Source organism: Camelina sativa, chromosome 9 (assembly GCF_030686135.1).
Source record: "Camelina sativa cultivar CO46 ecotype springtype chromosome 9, ASM3068613v1".
NCBI lineage: Eukaryota > Viridiplantae > Streptophyta > Magnoliopsida > Brassicales > Brassicaceae > Camelina > Camelina sativa.
This window is the reverse complement of record NC_141888.1, coordinates 37139506-37160269: the sequence shown is the minus strand read 5'-3', so window position 1 is coordinate 37160269 and position 20764 is coordinate 37139506. Positions and strand designations below refer to the sequence as shown.

The window sequence follows — 20764 nt, the reverse complement described above, 5'->3', positions numbered from 1 at the left end:
GCAAAAGCACGAGAAATACATGTAGATCTGGTCTACAGCTTTTTTGATGCTGTTCACCCTTGATCTGCATTTGAACAGCCAAATATTTGATCTACTTTAATTCTGCTTGATTTGTTTGAACCACTTGATCTGCACGGCATGATATGCTTTTTCCATTCAAAGCCTATATATAACAAAGATGTGAAAACTCCAATTACATTACATATAGGACCCTAAACTTTGGAAAAATCTCATTTATAGCCCAAGATTTTTGCTTTAATTTGAATGAAGCGATTCAATTTCAAGCATTTTTTCCTTGGTTCGGATGGCTAAAGTAGGAACCGATCTCGAGCCATATCATTGAATTGAAAACTGTGTTTAAAAGAGCCCAAACCCGACCCACTCAGCTTCGTTGGTGATTCGTGGTGAGAATCGGAGAGAAGAGAAGGAAGACTTGGGAGAGTCCCATCTTGGTGAAACCGATCTCCGGCTAGAAACAGTCCACGGCGACATCGTCTCCATATCGGAGCAGTAATATTCATTTTCCGATCTCGACCGGTTTTTTCTCCGACTACTTCTACCACCGCTCTTGTTCTTCCTCAGCCTAAACTTAGGCGACGGGAAACATCCAAATCCGGCAACGGAAAAATCGGAACTTTGTTCGGGTTCGGGTTCGGATCCGGGTCGGATTCGGTTAGGGCGATGGGGCTGCCACCTTTCCGAGAAAGCTCGCGGAGATGATCGGAAAGAAGGTGCCGGGGAGTAGAATACAGAAGGCGACGACGGCGTTGGTGGTGGCTTTAGCTTCGATGGGGTAGTAGAGAAAGAAGGAGTGAGAGGAGATAAAGGACGGCTTTTTGAGTTGGAGATGAAAGAAGACGACGGCGGAGATAACGCCGGCGGGTAAAGCGGCTGAGAGTGAGACAATGGTTTGAACCGGAGAGGGGATAGCTTCTTTGGAGGGTGAAGAAAAGGAGTAGTGGGTTGAGAAATTCGGGTTTTGGGTACACCGGGTCGGATCTCCCAGCTGAAAGGTATAGTTCCTGGTCTCTTGAATGAATCATCAACGTCGACGACAATGGCCATTTTGGATTTCTGTTTTTAGCTCTCAAGAAGAAGAGACAAGCAATAAAAAATAAAACAGAGAGAAATGAGACTTTAGAGAGTTGGATTAAGAAATGTCTTTATATGATGAGAGTGGTGAGAGAATGAGAGAGATGAGAGGCGAGATTAGAGGAAGATAGGAGTGGGTGGCGGGAGAGATTAGAGATGTTTATCTCTGTGTAATTTGACTTGGTTTCAATTGGTCCCTACCCTTTTTTTTTTTTACTTAACTTTTCAATTATGCAATGGTCACCACTCACCACAATATATAGATAACCCACACCAAGTTCTTTACTTTAGAAAACAAAAATACACCTTTAATCTAAGGTCATGAGACCTACCTATTAGGCTACTTTGAAGATTAGAACCCAATACAAGGGCAATATACTAGAACAAACCCGATAGGTTATTCAATTGATAATCACAAAAGTCAATCAGAACTCTTTATTATTATTCATCTTATGGTATATGATATCTATGTAAGTGTTGACGACTTTTAAAAGTTTTTATAATAATAAGATCGACAGAATTAAAGGGCTATAAGATTTGAAATATCAAGTGCTCTAAAATAGTAACAACATCAGCATGCGGTCTTCCATGATTTAGACGTGAAAGGGAAAATTAAACCAAACAAATTTGTGGGTAATAAAATTTCAAACTTTGAAATGATCAATGACTCTTTCCCTACATGAGCTCAAAAGGGCTAACCACTTCACTTTTGTCTTGTCTGCAAAAGATTTTAATGTAGTCTTTAATATATAGCAAGGCATAATGATGATGATAATGATGATATGTGTCACATAAGATGAAACCAAACTTCAAATGACCACCACCTAGTCTCGGTTAAATGATTTTTACTGGAATTGCGGAAAGAGCAGGGTACGTACTCGGTACTCTCATCCTGCACCGCATACAAGACGTTGAACCCATAATAAAATGAAGATTATAAGATCTTTTCTAGCCATCCGGGACTAGTGGAAACTGATATACAGATTCCTTTGCTCATGAAAGTTGAAAGACCATATCTGTTTTCAGCTTGCTGATGGCAGATCTTAGCCTTTTTGCTTAACCAATATATCATCAGCTTCAAAGACCTTGTCAAAAGAAAAGGAAAAATCTTTATTCGTATTTCGTAATGCCTTGTTGTTTGTCACACTGTGAGTTATGGAAAAGTAGCGAATTATAGGTTTACCTCTCGAGCAAATGTGAATAGCCATGTCAGTGCTTAGATTCAAGTGTACATCACGTAGATGTGAAAGTATCCAACCAGGTAGTTTGGACCGCTTATCATGATGGCTATATCACTTCAATGGCAATGTATTATTAGACCAAAGAAATGTAACATTATAAGCCAAACATAAGCATATAGTCTCTGTTCAGTCCTAAGAATTTCTTCCCTTTTCTAAGGAACCAGGTAAGCTATCAAATGTCTATTCTAGAGGTAATCCCAATACTTGCGGATATATTTGATACAAAATCAAATATTTAGTAGGACCATAAAAATCTATTAATTTATAGAGGTTTAAATTTATCGATTATTAATTTTTAGAGATACTTTTCTAATTTGGTAAAAAATACAACAAAATAAATTAAAAATAATATTTTATAGATACAATTACAAGAAGAATAACAATTATCATATTTTGAATATAACACTCAAAGATTTTGATATAGTAAAATTATTAGAAATGAACTATAATGAAAATCAATGTGTATATATACATATATTTTGATAATTTTATATAATTATTAATTTATATTAGTGATTGGACCATATGTTTGCAAATGATTTTTTTTAATTATTATTTTATTATATTATCGAATATTTAAAATAAAGGTTATCAAGAAATTTAACCACATATAATGATAAAAACTATACTTGTATATGTTCTGCAAGCATATGGTTCATCTCACATTTCTTGATTGTTTCAGCAACTTCACTAACATTCACTGTTCTTATGGACTCCCAGTCTACAGTGTCCATTGTCCTTATTGTTTTTTTTCTCTTTTCCCTGCTCTACCTTGTAACCCCTTGTTATTATTTGGGAAGTACGTGATTTTTCTTTGTAGACTTTATAATAGATTACGGATGAATGTTTTTGTTAGGATATTGTGACATTCAAATTTAATTCATGGGTATTATAGCATTTAAAATCATTAGAAATGTAATTTAGCAGTTTCTTTTGTTAAATTATTCATCAAATAAAATCTTTTGATATCTAGCTTACCATATTAATTTGTTACTTATCATCATACTTACCTATCATCTTTATATGATTCTATTTCTTTGAAACAAATAAATTAGCATATTATTTATTATAATTAAAAATAGCTTTATTTCTAGATATACAGTAATTTGAATTTTTTAAATGAATATAATTTGTTCAATCTATAAAATATTCAAGCTTTATTAATATTATTCTTTTTGAAAATATCTATTCAACTAAAATTTTGACTGAGTAACGGGTCAAAACTTTAATATTTAAATTCAATTTCATTAATTTTTGTTGTTGAGTTGTATAATCTTATATACTATAATAAACTTTTTAGATAATTAAATTTTAGTTTAATAATAGTTTAACTTGGTATTTTTAAGAATATCATAAATATTTAATTGATCAAAAAGTTAAAAATTATAAACACTCTAATTTGATTTGTTATACTATGAGTCAATAATATGTCAATATAATATGACAGAATTTCAAGAAACCAAATATACTAAAAAAAGTTAACTTATATTAAATTACTCATAATATAATATCTCACATCTTAAAAACCAGATTTACAAAATTATGTCTTAAAATGACATTCAAGTCATGATGTAGAACATACATTATTGAAATACTTTCACATAGCTAAACTAATATAACAAATTAAAATTTTATTTTAAAATATTAAATTTTGTATAAAGTTAAATTTAATACTATTTTAGTAAATATATTAGACTGTGTTGAACATAAAAAGGACAATAAGTTTCCCGCTCAACTATAGGAAGTTTCAACCTACTTACTGATGTCATTACCCATAGTCTTGTTAATATTTTTCTTTAATTGAAGTAGCCATTTAGGCATTTCATCTTATTAAAGTAAATAAACTAATAACGATTTTTTTTTTTTTACTTGATAGCGTTTTTGATCTCGTCGTATGTTGCAGCATTCTCAAGTCTAAGGTTAAGAACCACAGCTGATACATCCGTGGGGATTTCAACACGGAATGATGTTCCAGCTAATTTTCCCTTGAGCGACGGTATCACTTTACCAACATCCTAATGATAACATTCAGTTATGAAATGAAATAAAAACCAATAGGTTAAGAGTTGACAATAAACTAAACTAATACAACATATTAAAATTTTATTTTAAAATTTTAAATTTTGTATAAAATTAAATTTAATACTATTTTAGTAAATATATAAGAGTGTGTTGAACATAAAAAACACAATAAGTTTCCCGCTCAACTATGGGACCCACAATTGGATCAAATAAATCGTAACGGTTTCTAATTTCAATCGACGGTCAGCATTGATCCGTTTATTATTTATTTATTATAAATACTTTAATTAGAAATAATTAATTCTGAAGATTATAAGATCTTTTCTAGCCATCGGGGACTAATGGAAACTGATATACAGATTCCTTTTCTCATGAAAGATGAAAGACCATATCTGTTTTCAGCTTGCTGATGGCAGTTCTTAGCCTTTTGCTTAACCAATATATCATCAGCTTCAAAGACCTTGTCAAAAGAAAAGGAAATCTTTATCTTAATGCCTTGTTGTTTGTCTCACTGTGAGTTATGAAAAAGTAGCGAATCATAGGTTTACCTCTCGAGCAAATGTGAATACTGAATAGATGTCAGTTCTTGATTCAAGTGTACTGAATAGATGTCAGTGCTTAGATTCAAGTGTACTGTGAAAGTATATATCCAACCGGGTAGTTTGGACCGCTTATCATGATGGCTATATCACTTCAATGACAATGTATTATTAGATCAAAGAAGTGTAACATTACTAGAATTTAACTAGTGGTATATTACGGGACAATTTTTTATTTTTACATATAATAATATTAAAAATTTATGGCCTACTAATTTGTATTAAAATTTAAAAACTTTAGAATTTAGTATCTTATAGATTTAACATGTTTAACAAACTTGATTATTTAGTATTAGAATTATACATTTATAGTTCAAGTTTTTAAAGGAGATTAACAATTCCATTTCACTTATCTTACACCGAATAAATATTAATACTAATTCTCTCACTCCGCTAGCTATTATATTTTTTTATTAAAATAGATTATTATGTCATATTTACATATATACTGTACACTTTTATAAATTAAAAATTTTTAGTTACATCATAATAAAATATATCTTTTTAATCTGTAAACTTATAATATTTATGTATTATGTTTATGAAGGTAAAATATAAAATTTAGAAGTAATTATTTTTTCTTAAAATCCATATCTTATTTGTTAGATGAGAGGTGAAGTAAAATATTTAATTACTAATTAATATACTTTTAAGATCTTAGTATTAAATTGTAAGATTTAATACGCTGGAATTCATCCAAAAAAAAAGAGAAACCCGCTAAAATTTGTTTATGTTGTTTTTATTTAATAATTAACAATTTATTAGACCAAAGTCGAAAACCAAAAACATGTACATACAAATCATATACACAAAAGTAAGGTTTTTCTCCTCCATTCATTTTCATTTAAACACACTAATAATTATAATTGTAACTTTTCTAATTTCTCACATCCTCCTCCACCATATCCCAAATACTAAATATTTTCTTTGTTTTTTTATAATGTTTTTGCATAGGTTGAAACCCCAATTAAGAGTTTGATTATATTTTTTGTTTACTATATATTTTACATTGTTTGAATTTTATTGTTTCTTTGTTTATGTACCTTTTTCTTATATTATTTTGATTTAAAATACATATGTATTCTAATATGTATAATAAAAATTTGATGACCATAATAATATTTTGGTTATAACCATCACATAATAAGGGAATCAAGCTAAAGAAAATATCTTAATTCTCTACTTTAGATGTTTGATCTTTCATTCTCTCATCCTTGTTGTATGTGTTTAGGAAATCAATTCAAATATCATTGTAAAAGCTTACTTCTATATTTTTGGAATTTGTCAGATATATATATATATATATATATATATATATATTACATTGTTTTAGATGTTTTAAAACCATTGTATATTTTAGATTATCATCTTATAAGTAATCATTTTTTAATATTCTTCTACTATATTCATCCCACAAGGTCATGAGGTTGAAAATATCTATTTATAATTCTCTATTCTCTTATAGTACTCAAATTTAAATGGAGTATACTATAGAAAAAGAATATAATTTTTTAAAAAATACCATCTAATTAAACTCTCTAAAGATGAAACTATTAGTATGAAATATAAATTGATGAGTGAAACTTAAAAAAAAGAAACCAAAAAGATAGAAGTTTTCTTGGGATTTTTAAAAATCTCTAGATTGAAGTTCATATGCTGTTATAAGAAAACTAATTTAGTTTGTCACTTACAAAATATGAATCTGAATTTTTATGTATGAGTTTATATCAACAAAAAACCAAATCATGTGTAAGTTTAAAATTTCATCGGGCAACTTGGTATCCTTTTATAGAAAAAGCAAAACAAATTAAAAATTTATTTCTAATTAACTCACATTTAATGTCATGTGTAATTCTACATTTAACTCAAATGTAAGTATGTAACTCCTACCCACTATTATAAATTAGCTAACTCACATTTTGTTAGCTATATTTATTTATTTATATATATATATACATATATATATATAGCTTCTATTTATATTTCTTTAAACTTTGAAATGAGGAATATTTACACATAATATTTTTACACATACTTAGTAATTTTTTTTGATAATTTTGTTTGATACAATTTTACTAGAATACAATCTTAAAATCTATTATTTGATTATGTTATTATTGTTAATAGAAAAAGAACAAAATATTGTTTTATAAATATTCAGAAATATAATAAAAACTATTATGCATGCAAACACACATTGCGTGAACTAATACCTAGTAACATATAAAATTAAAGATTATATAGAAAATAACAAATAAACTAATAAAAATATTATTACAAATGAAAAATGTTCTTCATCTTATAGTTTACCCCCAACTAATTTTAACTTGCTTTTGAAAATGATGATACTGTACATCAAAAATTAAAAGTATTTTAAGAAGTTATTTGGTTTCCTAAGAATTAAAATGTACATCAAACATAATCATATAGTCTCTGTTCAGTCCTAAGAATTTCTTTTATTTTCTAAGGAACAAAGTGAGCTATCAAATGTGTATTCTAAAGGTAATCTAAGATACTTGTGCATATATTTAATACATTAAAACTTTTATAAATTAATAATATTAAGACCATAAAAATCTATTAATTTGTAGAGATTTAAATTTCTCGATTATTAATTTATAAAGATACTTTTCTAATTTGGTAAAAAAAATTCAACAAAAGAAATTCAAAATTCAAAATTCAAAATTCAAAATTCAAAGTTCAAAAAGCCCAAATAAGTTTCCGCTCCACCATGGGACCCACAATTGCATCGAATAAATCATAACGGTTTCGTTCTTCAATCGACGGTCAGCATTGATCCGTTTATTATTTATAAATACTTTGATTAGAAATAATTAATTCTGAGAGTTTTTTCATTTTGCCTCTTCTTCTCTCCTTCAAGTTCAAGATCTCTCTCTTTCTCTCTCGCAGAAGAAGAGAAACCCTAAATCTCACCGGAATAAAAGAACGCCGAGCCGGAGATTTCCAATTTCTTCGTGAACGATGTCTTTCTCGTCGTCATCGAGGAAACTATCCCAGGAGAATCCGATCCCTCGTCCGAACTACTTAGCCAAGACTCGAACCTCCTCACTCCGCGATGTTGGTAACCGTCGTGTTCCCCTTGGCGAAATCACAAACCAGAAGCCTGGCTCGAAAAATTCTTCATCGTCTTCTACTCTGGTAAGTTTTACCAATGGATTCTCTCAACTTGCGTTCTGTTTTCCATTTCAATTCCGGTGTCTCTTTGTCGAGGAATCCTAGTTTTAGGGTTTATCCTAGAAATTAATTGAAGTCTTTAATCTGTTTGTTATCATCTCTCAAGGTGCATTGTTCGAATAAGATCGGCCAATCGAAGAAAGCACCAAAGCCAATCGCGAAATCAATCGCAATCGTTCCTTACGAAGCCACTCAATCAGATCAGTTAAGATCATCCACTCATGACTCTTTGGAGAATCCCAAAGTTGAATACATGGTCGAGAGCAGTACTATTGCTCTCCTGGAGTCATCAAACACTGATTTTGGGAATGATGATAAGATTGTGAACATTGATAGTAACTTGATGGATCCACAGCTTTGTGGTGTCTTTGCTTCTGATATCTACCAGCATTTGCGTGTATCCGAGGTAAGGATTGTTGCAGTTTTTACCCTAGCCACAGTTTGACTTGATTCTGTTTCTGAAACGTCTTAAAATTTTTTTGGTTATTCTTCTTCTCTGCAGTTAGAAAAAAGACCGGCTCTGGATTACATGGAAAGAATGCAGCCAAACATCAATGCTAATATGCGTTCTATACTGATTGACTGGCTCGTGGAGGTAAGCTTTTTTGATGAACCCTGGTTCATTAAGTTTACATTGATAAAGGCAATAAGTTTAGTAATGGAGAAAGCTGTATTATAGAATTGTCACTGGTAGGTAATGTGAAGTGTTACAAAGCTGTTCTCTTGATTTTCATAATAGGTTGCTGACGAGTATCGGCTTTCGTCTGAGACGTTGTACTTGGCAGTGAACTATATAGATCGGTATCTTACGGGCAACGTAATAGCCAGGCAAAATCTACAGTTACTTGGTGTTGCCTGCATGATGATTGCAACGTAAGAAATCTATTGATATTTTACCCTTTGGCTTCATCCTTTTTTCTTCTTCAGTAGTATGCAATTTCTAATCAGTAGATAAAACTGGAATTTTTAGAAAATACGAAGACGTGTGTGTGCCCCAAGTGGAGGATTTTTGTTATATCACTGATAACACATACTCAAGAGACGAGGTTTGTGTTTTGGTCTTCCCTGGACTAACTCTGCTTATATAGTGGTTTTGATATACATATATGCTCGTAAATAAGTCGTTAACCTTTATGCTTTCTAATAGCTTTTGGAGATGGAGTCTTCTGTTCTGAACTACTTGAAGTTCGAATTAACAACTCCAACAGCAAACTGTTTCTTGAGGTAGCTTCTGGTCATTTTGATGTTAACTTCAGTCATCATTTTTTTTTGTTGTGGTTCTTTGCTGATCTAAACTTGTAAAAATGGTGGTTAGGCGCTTTCTTCGTGCTGCTCAAGGCGGAAAGGAGGTATACTGTTATATGAAAATTAAAGATGAGCTTTCTAGGAAATGGGTGATGTGTTATATACGTTTCTGACTGGTTGTTTTATTAGGTACCATCACTGCTGTCCGAGTATCTAGCCTGCTATCTCACCGAATTGTCGCTGTTAGATTACGCTATGCTACGATACACTCCATCACTCATTGCAGCCTCTGCAGTTTTCTTGACACAACACATACTACACCCTTCAATAAAACCATGGGTATGACCACTGCATTTTCTAGGTTCTCAGTAGTTAACTTTATGCAACTCTGTGTTCTATTGAATCCTGTTAAATTGGTGGTTTTTACAGAACGCTACGTTAGAGCATTACACATCGTACAAGGCTACACATATGGAAGCATGCGTGAAGGATCTTCTTCAGCTGTGTCGTGGGAATCCCTCATCTGATGTAGTTGCAATCAGAAAGAAGTACAGTCAACACAAGGTAAAAAAACACTCCACTTTCTTTATTACGAATTGTTATAAATAAATGTCTGAAGTGCTTACTCTCTTTTTTCTTATCCTTGCAGTACAAGTTTGCAGCAAAAAAGCTTTGCCCCACATCACTACCGCAAGAGCTATTCCTTTGCTAGGCTTCTCAGTATCTTCTTTTTTTCTTCCACTCTTGTCTTGTAGGTATTGTTGATAAAGTTCGGAGCTACGTAGTATGTGTTCTGGGTAGTTCAACCTCCTTTGTTTGTTTGTTCTTTCTAGTAGGAAAAGAAGATAAAAAAAAAAAAAAAAAAAAAAGCAGTTGATTAATTCAGTCAAGTGTCATAGTGTTTTTGGACGCATTACTTTGACTCTCGTTTACTCGAATATAATTTTTGTTTTGGACGCATTATTTGTGCTTCGTACGTTAATCGAGTAATCGAGTCAAAGAAACGCTTATTTGATGAGGTGAGCATTGAATTAAGTTGTTTGTACGCAATTATATACTCCGTTCCATAAAATATGATAAAATACAAGTCTATAAATTCTGCTACCTAACGTTCAAACATTTCAGCTCTAACGGCATTGCAATGTTCTTTTTTTTTTTTTTTTTTTTTTTTTTTTTTTTATCTTTACATAATTTTAACCCAGTTTTGGTTTCATTAGAAACCAATCTCTATATATTATCCATAGAGCTTTTGGCTATACTAATCCAAACCAACACTTTTTGATAAGATTTCAGTTTTCACACATTATTCTTTCCCTTTAAAAATCATACAATCTTCTTTTATTAATTTTTACTTTGCGAGTTGCAATAAAGTGTAGTGCCATGAGCATTATAATTATTCAATGATCATTACAAATTGATAAATACGATCTATAATGGATCAAGTATTTATTAGATTTTGTATATATATAATGTTGAGGATTGATTAATGAACTCCTCTTTAGATATTTGTAGTCACGGAGTGGGTTGGTCGATTAATGACGGAAAGCTACGAGTTGGAAAAGATTCTTATAGTGCATAGTTACGATTCTTCTTTTCTAAATAAGTATAGTTTTCTTACAGGATAGTTGTCTTAAGTCAGTTGGTCGCCAAACCTTGTTAAAAAGATGTCAATATATCAACAAACTACGGCATCATCTTGATCTTTATATAATATTTGTCTTCAACTAATCTTTATATAAAGACAATACATATTTTTTCTTGAACTAAAAAGTGTAACCAAAAAATTAAGTATATAGCATGAGACCATAGTATTTTTATAATTATACTAGATTTTATATTGGAAGGAACCAAAACCTGATATTTTTCTAAGATCCATAACATTTATTTAAATTACTAATTGTAACACAATACCTAAGTAGAAAACCTAACCGATAATAGTAAGCAACGAATCTGATGCTCCTCTTTCTTTATTTTTTTTTGTTAAAATGCTCCTCTTTCTCTAAATTCGAATGAGATATATCACGGTAGCTGATACAAAAAGAAGAAGAAGACAATTCAAGTGTTTGTCATAATATACTCATGGCAATATAAGTTTATACTCATGGGATAATATAAATTTGGGTATAAAATGAAGATAACACTTTTAAGGGATCAAGTTGGAGAAAGTGCAGTTGAAATGATGAAAGGGGTTTCTGGTTCATTCTTTTATGATTCGTTAATGGACATTGAGGATGGCTGTGTGCGTGTACTAAAATAAGTGGACGATCTGAACCTTATTCTTGTTCTTGATCTCCTTGAGATCTTGATTAATAATATTATTTTTATTTTTTTCCTCAAATACACAAGTTTTGCGGTTCAAAGTTGTAATTCAAAATAATATATGTTATCTGAATCAATAGAATTCCCTTTATATATTTGGAGACTAAACTTGTCCCTTGAATTTTATTAGGCTAATGACTTGTCTGACGATAAATCTTCTCTAAGTTCTTGCGGAATATTTGGTTTCCCACGAACCAAACTTTTTTTTTTTTTTGTCAAAGGGATTTCTATCCACGAACCAAACTTCCGGTATTATAACTAAAAAGAAAAAGAAAAAGTTCGTCTATATATATAGTAACTTTAATTATAATAGAGCATTGATATATAGAGAAAATTTACAACAAGAAAAAACCTCAACTTTTTACTAAAGCAACGCAAATAATTAATCAAAAAAAAAATCAGGTATTATATAGGGGAATTGGCAAGAATGACCACCGCGGGACCATTGCTGGACCATCGCTGGACCACCGCCGGACCATTGCCGGACCATCGCCAGACCACCACCGGACCATTGTCGGACCATTGCCAGACCACCGCCGGACCATTGCCGGACCACCGCCAAACCATCGCCAGACCACCGACGGACCGTTGCCGGACCACCGCCGAGCATCACCGAACCACCGTCCACCCCATCAACCACTACCCTAATCCATAAAACCCAAAAAGGTAATTTACTATACCCTTCCTCCTAAATTTCTAATTTTTTAAAACTAATAGCTATATTATTTGTTAGTTTTTTTTTTTTTTGGTTACTCACCTAATTCATCTTATCCTACTATATTAATTGAGAAGTACAAATATGAAACTAAACTTCAAATGTGTAAAAAATTACATTCAATTGCCATTAGAAAAAATTAATTAAGCTTAATTAACTAATTTAAATAAATATAATTAAATTAAAAAAAACACTCACATATCAAATATTAAAAAATTTAAAAAAATCTAAAAAAATATTTTATCTCTCTAATAAATTATAGACGAAATTACTAATTAATTTTTTTAAAAATATATAAACCAATCAAAATTTTAAAAACTAAGATTTTATATCCAAGTAAACAATACTATTATTTTTAATAACTAAATTCAAAGATTTTGTTAAGATTTCAAATTATGATTCTCCTATCATCTTTATTTTATTTACAAATTGTTTAGAACTTTCATATAATACTTATAATTAATAAAATATATATCTTTTTTCTGCATATGTTGTGATTTGAATTTTTTTTAAATGAAGATTTATTACTCAATGTATGATAATGTGTGTTTTAATTTCTACATTGGCGGGTTGGTAAAACTAAATTTATATAGATGATAAATCAATAATTTTTATTTACTCACAATTATAATATTAAAATTATATTTATATTTCACAAAATATGATGCAAATACAACAAATAAACAATGTAAAATTGTAATAATACGTCAAAAATAAAATGCTATAATGTTCTAAAATTATTAGTATTCAAATAGACTAATAGATTTACATAACAATTAAAAATAAATATTATCTCAAACAATACAATTTAAAAAAACCAATAATTTTTATTATTATATTATAAATTTTTTAAAAAATATTTACCCGTGCTTTAAGCACGGGATATATCCTAGTTATATATAGTAAACCAGCACGTTTTTATACTTCTTTACACAATTTCTTTTTGAATTGAAAATAAATTAACAGTCATTTACATAAGACAGTTCCTTCTCCACGAAAATCCAATACAGTTTAATTTGCGTGTAACATTTGTGTTTTCAATGAGTTTAGTTGGGAAAAGTAATCAAAAATATTTCATTTTGAGAAGAAAAGATAGCTTACACGCCTGCCTCATAAGTGAGTTTACCTGCGCAGAAAATTCTAAGGTGGTGATATACTAATCTTTCGAATTCTAGGTAAGATATATATGTGTGTGTCAGTGTGTGCTACTATTGATCAAACTAAAATCACCTTTTAGTTCTGAGTTATCATTTTGAAATCTACACATGATTGAGTGCACTCATAATTTTAACATCCAATACACATGTCGGCATCCATCTCTCCATATACCATGAAACATAAATGTTCGTTTTAATCTTAGATGCGTTATTAACACTTCTTACTGATAAAAACAAAGTCGTTTTTGATTCACTTCATCTTTGAATGTGCACATAACCAAAATGCCTATTTCTTTATAAACAACATTTTATTTTCCCTAATCTCATAAAACCCTTGTTATATAAGTACAAGTTTATTTTTATTGAATGCTCTGATAAACTCTAGTTGTAACTGAAAATAAACATAACACACATACATAAGTCCTATATGTTTCTTTTTATTTTCAAAAAAGCTGAACAAAAGACATTTAAGTCAGCATCTTGGACTTCCAATTTTTCATGCCCATATTTTCTTTCTTCTTTGTTTTTTTTTATTCAATATTACAAATTTTCGTATATCGAATCATTCATACAAATCATGCAAGTCAAATTTTTCAAAAGTAACACGAGTAGTAGTATTATATGGTCCTACCAACTTTTTACCAATACAAGATATATATTTCTAGTACACTTTTTACTTTGTACTGTTTAATTTGGCCCCAAAAAAGGATACACAAAAAAAAAAAAAAAAAACAATTTCTGTGTATATAAATCTGCACTCCACTCTTTCAGTTTCTCTTCATCCACCTTCTCTTCTTCTTCTTGTTCGATTTAGAAAAACCAAGAACCAGACAGTTATAGAATCATTGTATTTCAAACAGAGTTAGTAAATTCTGAAACAGAGGCCCATACTAGTGTCTTTATCTTCTAAACTTTACTCTTATTGATTCTTTTTTTTAACCAAAAAAAAAAAAAACTTTACTCTTACGAACACTTACTCTGCATGTAACTTCATACATTCAACGAACAAACAAAAAAAACAGAGCAAAACAAACAAAAATGGTTCGTAGCCAGCAAACAGTACTCGCCATCGATATGCCACAACAAACTGGCGGCTCCAAATGCTTCGACGACGACGGCAAAGTCAAAAGAACTGGTAAAAATACTTTAGATTCTTATTGAGACTTAGTTATATATAATAGTTCAAAAATTTGTTAATTCTAAGTTGGAACCTGTTCTGATTAGTTATATTTGGAAAATGAGAAAGATATAAAGTTTTTTTTTTTTTTTGGAATTTAATGGGTTTCAGGGAGTGTTTGGACGGCGAGTGCACACATAATCACGGCGGTGATAGGTTCAGGGGTTTTGTCACTAGCATGGGCTACGGCACAGCTAGGTTGGATCGCCGGACCGGTGGTGATGTTGCTCTTCTCCGTCGTCACTTATTTTACGTCTTCTCTCCTCGCCTCCTGTTACCGCTCCGGCGACCCTATCTCCGGCAAGAGGAACTACACTTATATGGGCGCTGTCCGATCAAACCTAGGTAAATACAAAACTCGAAGTAGAGTTTCATTCTTACAAAAAAAATGGACTCTGGGGATCATATCAGAACATAACATGTTTCAATCTTGTTCTTGACAGGTGGCGTGAAGGTGACGCTATGTGGGATTGTTCAGTATCTTAATATATTTGGTGTTGCAATTGGCTACACGATTGCTTCAGCTATAAGCATGATGTGCGTGTTCTTACTTGTTAAACACTATAAGTTACGTACCAACTTTGGTAATGGGTCAAACGAGTTTTGTGAAAAAATAACAACGGTTGTTTGTTTGTTTTTGAAAAACAGGGCAATAAAGAGATCCAACTGTTTTCACAAAAGTGGAGGGAAAGATCCATGTCAGATGAACAGTACTCCTTACATGATTGCTTTTGGATTAGTCCAGATTCTATTCTCTCAGATTCCAGATTTTGATCAACTTTGGTGGCTCTCAATCCTCGCTGCCGTTATGTCCTTCACTTATTCCTCCGCCGGTCTCGCCCTTGGCATAGCCCAAGTCGTCGGTTCGTTCTTTGAACCTAAAAAAAAACAATCTAGGGTCTTAAATAAGAGAGATTTCATAAGTTATGGCTACTAATAGGAAAAAAAAATGTCTGTCTTTGTATTGGTTTCATCAGTAAATGGGAAGGTGAAGGGAAGTCTCACTGGGATTAGCATAGGAACAGTAACAGAGACACAGAAGATATGGAGAACCTTTCAAGCTCTTGGAAACATAGCTTTTGCTTACTCATACTCCATCATTCTCATTGAGATTCAGGTAAGCTTTCTTCTTTACAAGTCTTGCTGATCAAAGCCATTATTTTAATGGTCCCTTCCTGAAGTTTTTTTTTGTTTTGTGGTTTGAAACAGGACACAGTAAAGTCACCACCATCAGAAGAGAAAACAATGAAGAAGGCAACGCTTGTGAGCGTCGGTGTAACAACTATCTTCTACATGTTGTGTGGTTGTATGGGTTATGCAGCTTTTGGAGACTTGTCTCCCGGAAACCTCTTAACCGGTTTCGGGTTTTATAATCCTTATTGGCTTCTAGACATTGCAAATGCAGCCATTGTGATTCACCTCATTGGTGCATACCAAGTCTATTGCCAACCTCTGTTTGCTTTCATTGAGAAGCAAGCTTCCATTCGTTTCCCTGATTGCGAGTTCATCGCAAAAGATATCAAAATCCCTATTCCTGGTTTCAAGCCTCTCCGTCTCAATTTATTCAGGTACAAAACATAGCACTTAAACTAATGGGATCTGAGCTTTGGAGATGAGGTGTATGTACTAATCAAAGCTTTTGTGTGGTGTGTAAATGGCTTACTCAGGTTGATATGGAGGACAGTGTTTGTCATCATAACGACAGTTATCTCAATGCTTCTTCCGTTTTTCAACGACGTTGTGGGTCTGCTTGGGTCACTCGGGTTTTGGCCGTTGACAGTGTACTTCCCGGTGGAAATGTACATAGCGCAGAAGAAGATACCTAGATGGAGCACCAGATGGGTTTGCTTTCAAGTCTTCAGCTTAGGGTGTTTGGTAGTGAGCATTGCTGCAGCTGCAGGGTCAATAGCTGGAATTGTTCTCGATCTAAAGTCCTACAAGCCATTTCAAAGCAATTACTGAAAAACTTGTGACTTAGCCATTTCAAAGCAATGACTAAAGTCCAATTTCAAACACAAAGGAAGAATCAAGAACGGTCAAGAGAGCCAAGAATTATGAATTGGGAAATTTGATCAGCTTTAGATAAAAGCAATAATGCTGTTAGTTTCTCTCTGTAATCTTCTTCAAAGCCTAAAGGCAAGAATTGTAATCCTAACGAGCAGATCTTCTTCGAGAATCATGAAGTAGCACTATAATAATATATATACCAATAGAAGAGATAAACAGCAGTTGTGGTTACAACATACATCACTGTTTTTGTACTTGGTAACAGTGATTGGATCTTTGCGGTATGGACCATTTGCCATAAAGCACACAAGTATAGACTATGTTAAGCAAAAACCATCACCAGAGCAATGGTGTGATAACGAAAGATCAAGACTTTATCAATGCATCATACCAATAACTTATATAAGGAGAAATCAGACACACAGAGACATACCAATATCACTTATTCAGTCTACTATTAGTAGCAAATAGTATCCCTATATCCTCTAAATCACATTAAATTCCACATTCCAGGTTGTGCAAAATCAACTGGCAGCAAGAAGCTTTTGCAACTGACCATTCTCCATAGCAGCTGCAAGATCTGGAAGCAAGAGCAAGGCTTAGTTTGAGTTAATAAAAAAAGGGAAATTTAGAGAAAAGAATGAAACTTGGAGAAGAGAGAAAGAGAGAGAGTGGAGGTGATACCATCAGATCCACCGATATGCTTGCCGTTAACAAAAACTTGAGGGACAGTACGGCGGCCAACGAACTCTAAAAGCTCATACTGGATTTGATCTCCGTCCTCTGCAAAAATACAAGAAGGGGTATACCCGAAAAAGTTTTAATCTTCAGAACAAGGTCGGTGAGGTGATAAAAAGAGAGTCATCGTACCATACCTCTCAGATCAAGCTCAACAACAAATGGCTCTTCCTTAAGTTGGCTAAATATACGTTTCGACCGCAAGCAATACCTAACAACAAGTTTGACAAACACAATCGGATTAAAACTAGATGATATGAACCAAAAGTTACAATTTTTTTCAATTGCAGAGAGACAAAACGAAGAGGAGAGAAAAGAGTTAAAAACTTACGGGCAATAGGACTTGGAGAAGATGACAATCTTGTTGGACAAAATTGCGTTCTGAACGAAAGCCGACACCGAATTCGCAGCTCCCACCGTATTCCACAGATCGCTCACTACCACCAGTTGTAATAATAGTACCGCCACCACCACGGCAACACGGCGACTACGTTGCTGGTCAACCATCGCCGTTTCGATCACACTCGTCGGAATATGTTTTTTTTTCTTTGTTTTAAGGTGATTTTATATTTTTGTTGTTATAGCTTTCCAATTTATTTATTATGGCTCTTAAAGACACATATTGACTTTATCTAATCTTTGGTCGTTCAACCAATTCTTTTTTTTTTTTTTATTGCTCGTGTAAAAGTATAATCTACAGTTATTAACCTTAAATATTTTACTAACTTTTTATATTTATTTATGATTTATTACGACAAAATACAATTTTATTAAAATCTGTACATAAAATGTGAACTAATGTATTGTCCAAACATATAATACCATACTTGAACGAATTGACCCATACTTTGTATACACACATATATATACTCTTTCTTGAACTTGTTCAACAGTTTTAGGATAGCTCCTCTTTGTTGAACTTGTTCCAAGCTTCCTGTAAGATGCATTTTGTGGTAACGTTACATCATATTCACACCTAAACTTTTTAGTAGAAGCGGCGGGTATACTTAATTAAGCATCATCAACTTAAGAGAACTGATTCGAAACTCTTCAAGAAATTCAACATTCCACAACACGTTTATTGTGAGAGAAGGATGTACTGTGTGGGAAATATACCTTCAAGATGTTGAAGACCTTTTCGGCTATATACTTTTGTTGAGCTCCTTTCTGTTGAACTTTATCAGGATGGACATACAAGTTTGCCTTTTTGTAGACTTTCTTCACTGCCGCACAGGTGATCAAATCTGTTAGAGAGACAGCTTTCCAACCACATCCTGGCCAGAGTACCTGCGGATAAAACTTTACTAAGAACACTCGTATAGACTTTGAGATATTTAAGTATTTAACAATGTAAGAGACAAAAGACTACTTACGAGATGCAACGATGATAACAATGCACGCATGTTCCCTTCTTTCCCAGCAGCCCAAAGCTTAATCTCCGCATCAAGGGTCTCAGAAATCCTCTAAACAGGATTTAAAACCATTTTTCAAAGAAAGATACACAATGTTAGCATTACCAATGGTTTTGTAAGAAAAGTATGATATTGAAGACGTTTTATAAAAATATGTGAAGAATGGCATCACTTACACTCCTTTCTTCTTGTTCAATCTGAATTTGACGGTCACGGTCATTCATCTCAGATACAGCCTGATCCTACATATATGAAGAAGACATTGAGTAGCGTAATATCACTGCGTAACAAAACATAGAACTTGCTTGCTGCAATCTAAAATTTGATGAGAAACAGTAATATATCACCCTCAACAAGAAAACTGGTTACAAAAAAGCTGATGTATCGCAATGCAAGACATTTACATAAGCACGGCAAGTGATTTGGGAAAAAGTTCCATCCATTCAACAAATAGATCGTACATTGCTAAGATGATATATCATAATAGAGGTAGTAAAGGTTGCACAAAACGAATCCATGCATACCATTTGTTTCTTTATTCTTTGTTCACGCTCCCATCTAGCTATTCTTCTTTTGTCACTCTCCCCTGGAATTCCCTTAAACTCTCCAAGAAACGGGTCATCTGTTGCATTGGAAACATGGCTCAGAAATAATATATGAATAATCTGATAACTGAAGAAAACAGATCACCACAACGCCTACCTCCAAAAAATGGAAAAAGTTCATCCAGGACATGTGCTGGAGCATCAGGTTTCTTTGTACTAAGCGAACGTTCATAACATTTCTCTTTTGGCACACCACATTCTTCCTTGCAAGATCAAAAAGACGAATACATTTTCATAAGGGTGAAACATTTTAAACATTTGAAGGCAGTTTCTTACTTCAGTTGTAGCATATGAATTTGGTACACTGTTGTTGGACCCAGGGATGAAAATGGATTCAAGGCCATCAACAACAAACTCTTGTTTCTTTTCTTCAACATCTACAACATTGTCAGAATCCAGGGAGCTACAATGCAAACTACCCATAGCAAATTTTGCAAGCTCATCTATAGAAGAAATTATTGGATTCGTAAGTGTGCCAAAAAAAAAGTGAAACAACACAAAATTAATATTGATTAACAAAAAAAAGATCAACGCTTCTTTCATTCCCCTGTATTAGAATATGGAGAACATCGAGTTTTGTTAGCGGAACCACATCTATACCTGAAGATGGATCTACCAAATTTGATGGTCTAACCTCAAAAGGGTCATCAGCAATAACAGTCCATGTATGGGTTGCGCTGAAACAACAATAAATAAACAGATATATCAAGTCAAGCAACCATAGACATGTATCAATTGCATAACAGTATAACACTAATTCGTATTCCTTTCCAAAACTGATCACACAGTTTCATGATACAGCAGACAGATATCTTAAAAATAATTAGCCAAGAGTTTGAACTAATGATGATCATCACAAACCTGTTACTTGGTTGACCAAGTCCACCACCAAATCCAGATATCATCAACTCATCATCAAAGTCATCACTAAAAAACGACCTTTTCTTACCAGAAGAAAACTCGTTCCCACCGTCAAACTTGAAATCAATAATAAAATCCGCGTTATGATTCGAAGAACCATACGAGGTCAACTCTGCGGTTTCGCCATTGTTAGTGTTGTTGACCGATCGCTTCTTCAAGGAATCCATTGCCATTGGAGCAGACTTGCCTTGTGGCTTTAACCCATATCGCTCCGTGACGAGAACAGCGAAATCTTCCATCGCCCACTCACTAATTTTGATCGAGCAAAAAAAAACAAAACAAGTGATGATCAAAGTCAAAGACACAACCTTTCAAATCG

General features: G+C 32.7%; 5 protein-coding genes and 1 long non-coding RNA gene across 7 annotated transcripts; 2 read left to right on the top strand and 4 right to left on the bottom strand.

Moving 5' to 3' along the window:
• Positions 1-130: 130 nt before the first annotated feature.
• Positions 131-1217, bottom strand: LOC104713409 (uncharacterized). The gene has a single exon (XM_010430518.3). It carries the CDS (start codon positions 1063-1065, stop codon positions 358-360), a length of 708 nt encoding a protein of 235 aa, XP_010428820.1. The 5' UTR covers positions 1066-1217; the 3' UTR covers positions 131-357.
• Positions 1218-7739: 6522 nt separating this feature from the next.
• LOC104713407 (cyclin-A1-2) lies at positions 7740-10354 on the top strand. The gene is made up of 10 exons (XM_010430516.3): positions 7740-8113; positions 8256-8555; positions 8652-8744; positions 8889-9022; positions 9120-9195; positions 9297-9373; positions 9465-9498; positions 9584-9733; positions 9824-9958; positions 10044-10354. Exons 1-10 carry the CDS (start codon positions 7937-7939, stop codon positions 10104-10106), a joined length of 1239 nt encoding a protein of 412 aa, XP_010428818.1. The 5' UTR covers positions 7740-7936; the 3' UTR covers positions 10107-10354.
• A 3916-nt stretch (positions 10355-14270) lies between these two features.
• LOC104713405 (amino acid permease 3) lies at positions 14271-16938 on the top strand. Its single transcript, XM_010430514.3, has 7 exons — positions 14271-14720; positions 14874-15107; positions 15206-15299; positions 15411-15625; positions 15740-15879; positions 15972-16330; positions 16430-16938. Exons 1-7 carry the CDS (start codon positions 14624-14626, stop codon positions 16722-16724), a joined length of 1434 nt encoding a protein of 477 aa, XP_010428816.1. The 5' UTR covers positions 14271-14623; the 3' UTR covers positions 16725-16938.
• On the bottom strand, positions 15351-15902 carry LOC147939232 (uncharacterized). The gene is made up of 2 exons (XR_015567061.1): positions 15768-15902; positions 15351-15640 (listed from the first exon to the last, which is right to left on the bottom strand). It is a non-coding gene; the product is annotated as an uncharacterized LOC147939232 (long non-coding RNA).
• An 8-nt stretch (positions 16939-16946) lies between the features above and the next one.
• Positions 16947-18106, bottom strand: LOC104713406 (glutaredoxin-C3). The gene is made up of 4 exons (XM_010430515.3): positions 17839-18106; positions 17645-17718; positions 17454-17552; positions 16947-17349 (listed from the first exon to the last, which is right to left on the bottom strand). Exons 1-4 carry the CDS (start codon positions 18012-18014, stop codon positions 17294-17296), a joined length of 405 nt encoding a protein of 134 aa, XP_010428817.1. The 5' UTR covers positions 18015-18106; the 3' UTR covers positions 16947-17293.
• Positions 18107-18223: 117 nt separating this feature from the next.
• LOC104713404 (uncharacterized) lies at positions 18224-20684 on the bottom strand. Of its 2 annotated transcripts, none has more exons than XR_015567060.1 (9): positions 20386-20684; positions 20125-20201; positions 19801-19967; positions 19622-19723; positions 19444-19541; positions 19096-19161; positions 18881-18970; positions 18624-18794; positions 18224-18441 (listed from the first exon to the last, which is right to left on the bottom strand). XR_015567060.1 is itself a non-coding variant. In XM_010430513.3 (9 exons), exons 1-9 carry the CDS (start codon positions 20682-20684, stop codon positions 18403-18405), a joined length of 1113 nt encoding a protein of 370 aa, XP_010428815.1. In that variant the 3' UTR covers positions 18224-18402. The 2 variants fall into 2 exon arrangements, 1 of the variants encoding a protein (XP_010428815.1); XM_010430513.3 differs by having other exon boundaries at positions 19622-19727.
• Positions 20685-20764: the final 80 nt, after the last annotated feature.

What these genes read in the sequence shown, in the direction of transcription:
- LOC104713409 (XM_010430518.3), bottom strand. Translation starts at nt 1,065, where the DNA reads ATGGCCATTGTCGTCGACGTTGATGATTCATTCAAGAGACCAGGAACT.
- LOC104713407 (XM_010430516.3), top strand. Translation starts at nt 7,937, where the DNA reads ATGTCTTTCTCGTCGTCATCGAGGAAACTATCCCAGGAGAATCCGATC. An exon ending in AGCATTTGCGTGTATCCGAG is followed by an intron (nt 8,556 to 8,651) that starts GTAAGGATTGTT and finishes TCTTCTCTGCAG; the next exon opens with TTAGAAAAAAGACCGGCTCT. An exon ending in TGATTGACTGGCTCGTGGAG is followed by an intron (nt 8,745 to 8,888) that starts GTAAGCTTTTTT and finishes TTTTCATAATAG; the next exon opens with GTTGCTGACGAGTATCGGCT.
- LOC104713405 (XM_010430514.3), top strand. Translation starts at nt 14,624, where the DNA reads ATGGTTCGTAGCCAGCAAACAGTACTCGCCATCGATATGCCACAACAA. An exon ending in CGGCAAAGTCAAAAGAACTG is followed by an intron (nt 14,721 to 14,873) that starts GTAAAAATACTT and finishes AATGGGTTTCAG; the next exon opens with GGAGTGTTTGGACGGCGAGT. An exon ending in CGCTGTCCGATCAAACCTAG is followed by an intron (nt 15,108 to 15,205) that starts GTAAATACAAAA and finishes TGTTCTTGACAG; the next exon opens with GTGGCGTGAAGGTGACGCTA.
- LOC104713406 (XM_010430515.3), bottom strand. Translation starts at nt 18,014, where the DNA reads ATGGTTGACCAGCAACGTAGTCGCCGTGTTGCCGTGGTGGTGGCGGTA. An exon ending in TGTTGAGCTTGATCTGAGAG is followed by an intron (nt 17,553 to 17,644) that starts GTATGGTACGAT and finishes GTATTTTTGCAG; the next exon opens with AGGACGGAGATCAAATCCAG. An exon ending in GCATATCGGTGGATCTGATG is followed by an intron (nt 17,350 to 17,453) that starts GTATCACCTCCA and finishes TCTTGCTTCCAG; the next exon opens with ATCTTGCAGCTGCTATGGAG.
- LOC104713404 (XM_010430513.3), bottom strand. Translation starts at nt 20,684, where the DNA reads ATGGAAGATTTCGCTGTTCTCGTCACGGAGCGATATGGGTTAAAGCCA. An exon ending in CTTGGTCAACCAAGTAACAG is followed by an intron (nt 20,202 to 20,385) that starts GTTTGTGATGAT and finishes TTGTTGTTTCAG; the next exon opens with CGCAACCCATACATGGACTG. An exon ending in TGTTATCATCGTTGCATCTC is followed by an intron (nt 18,795 to 18,880) that starts GTAAGTAGTCTT and finishes TTTTATCCGCAG; the next exon opens with GTACTCTGGCCAGGATGTGG.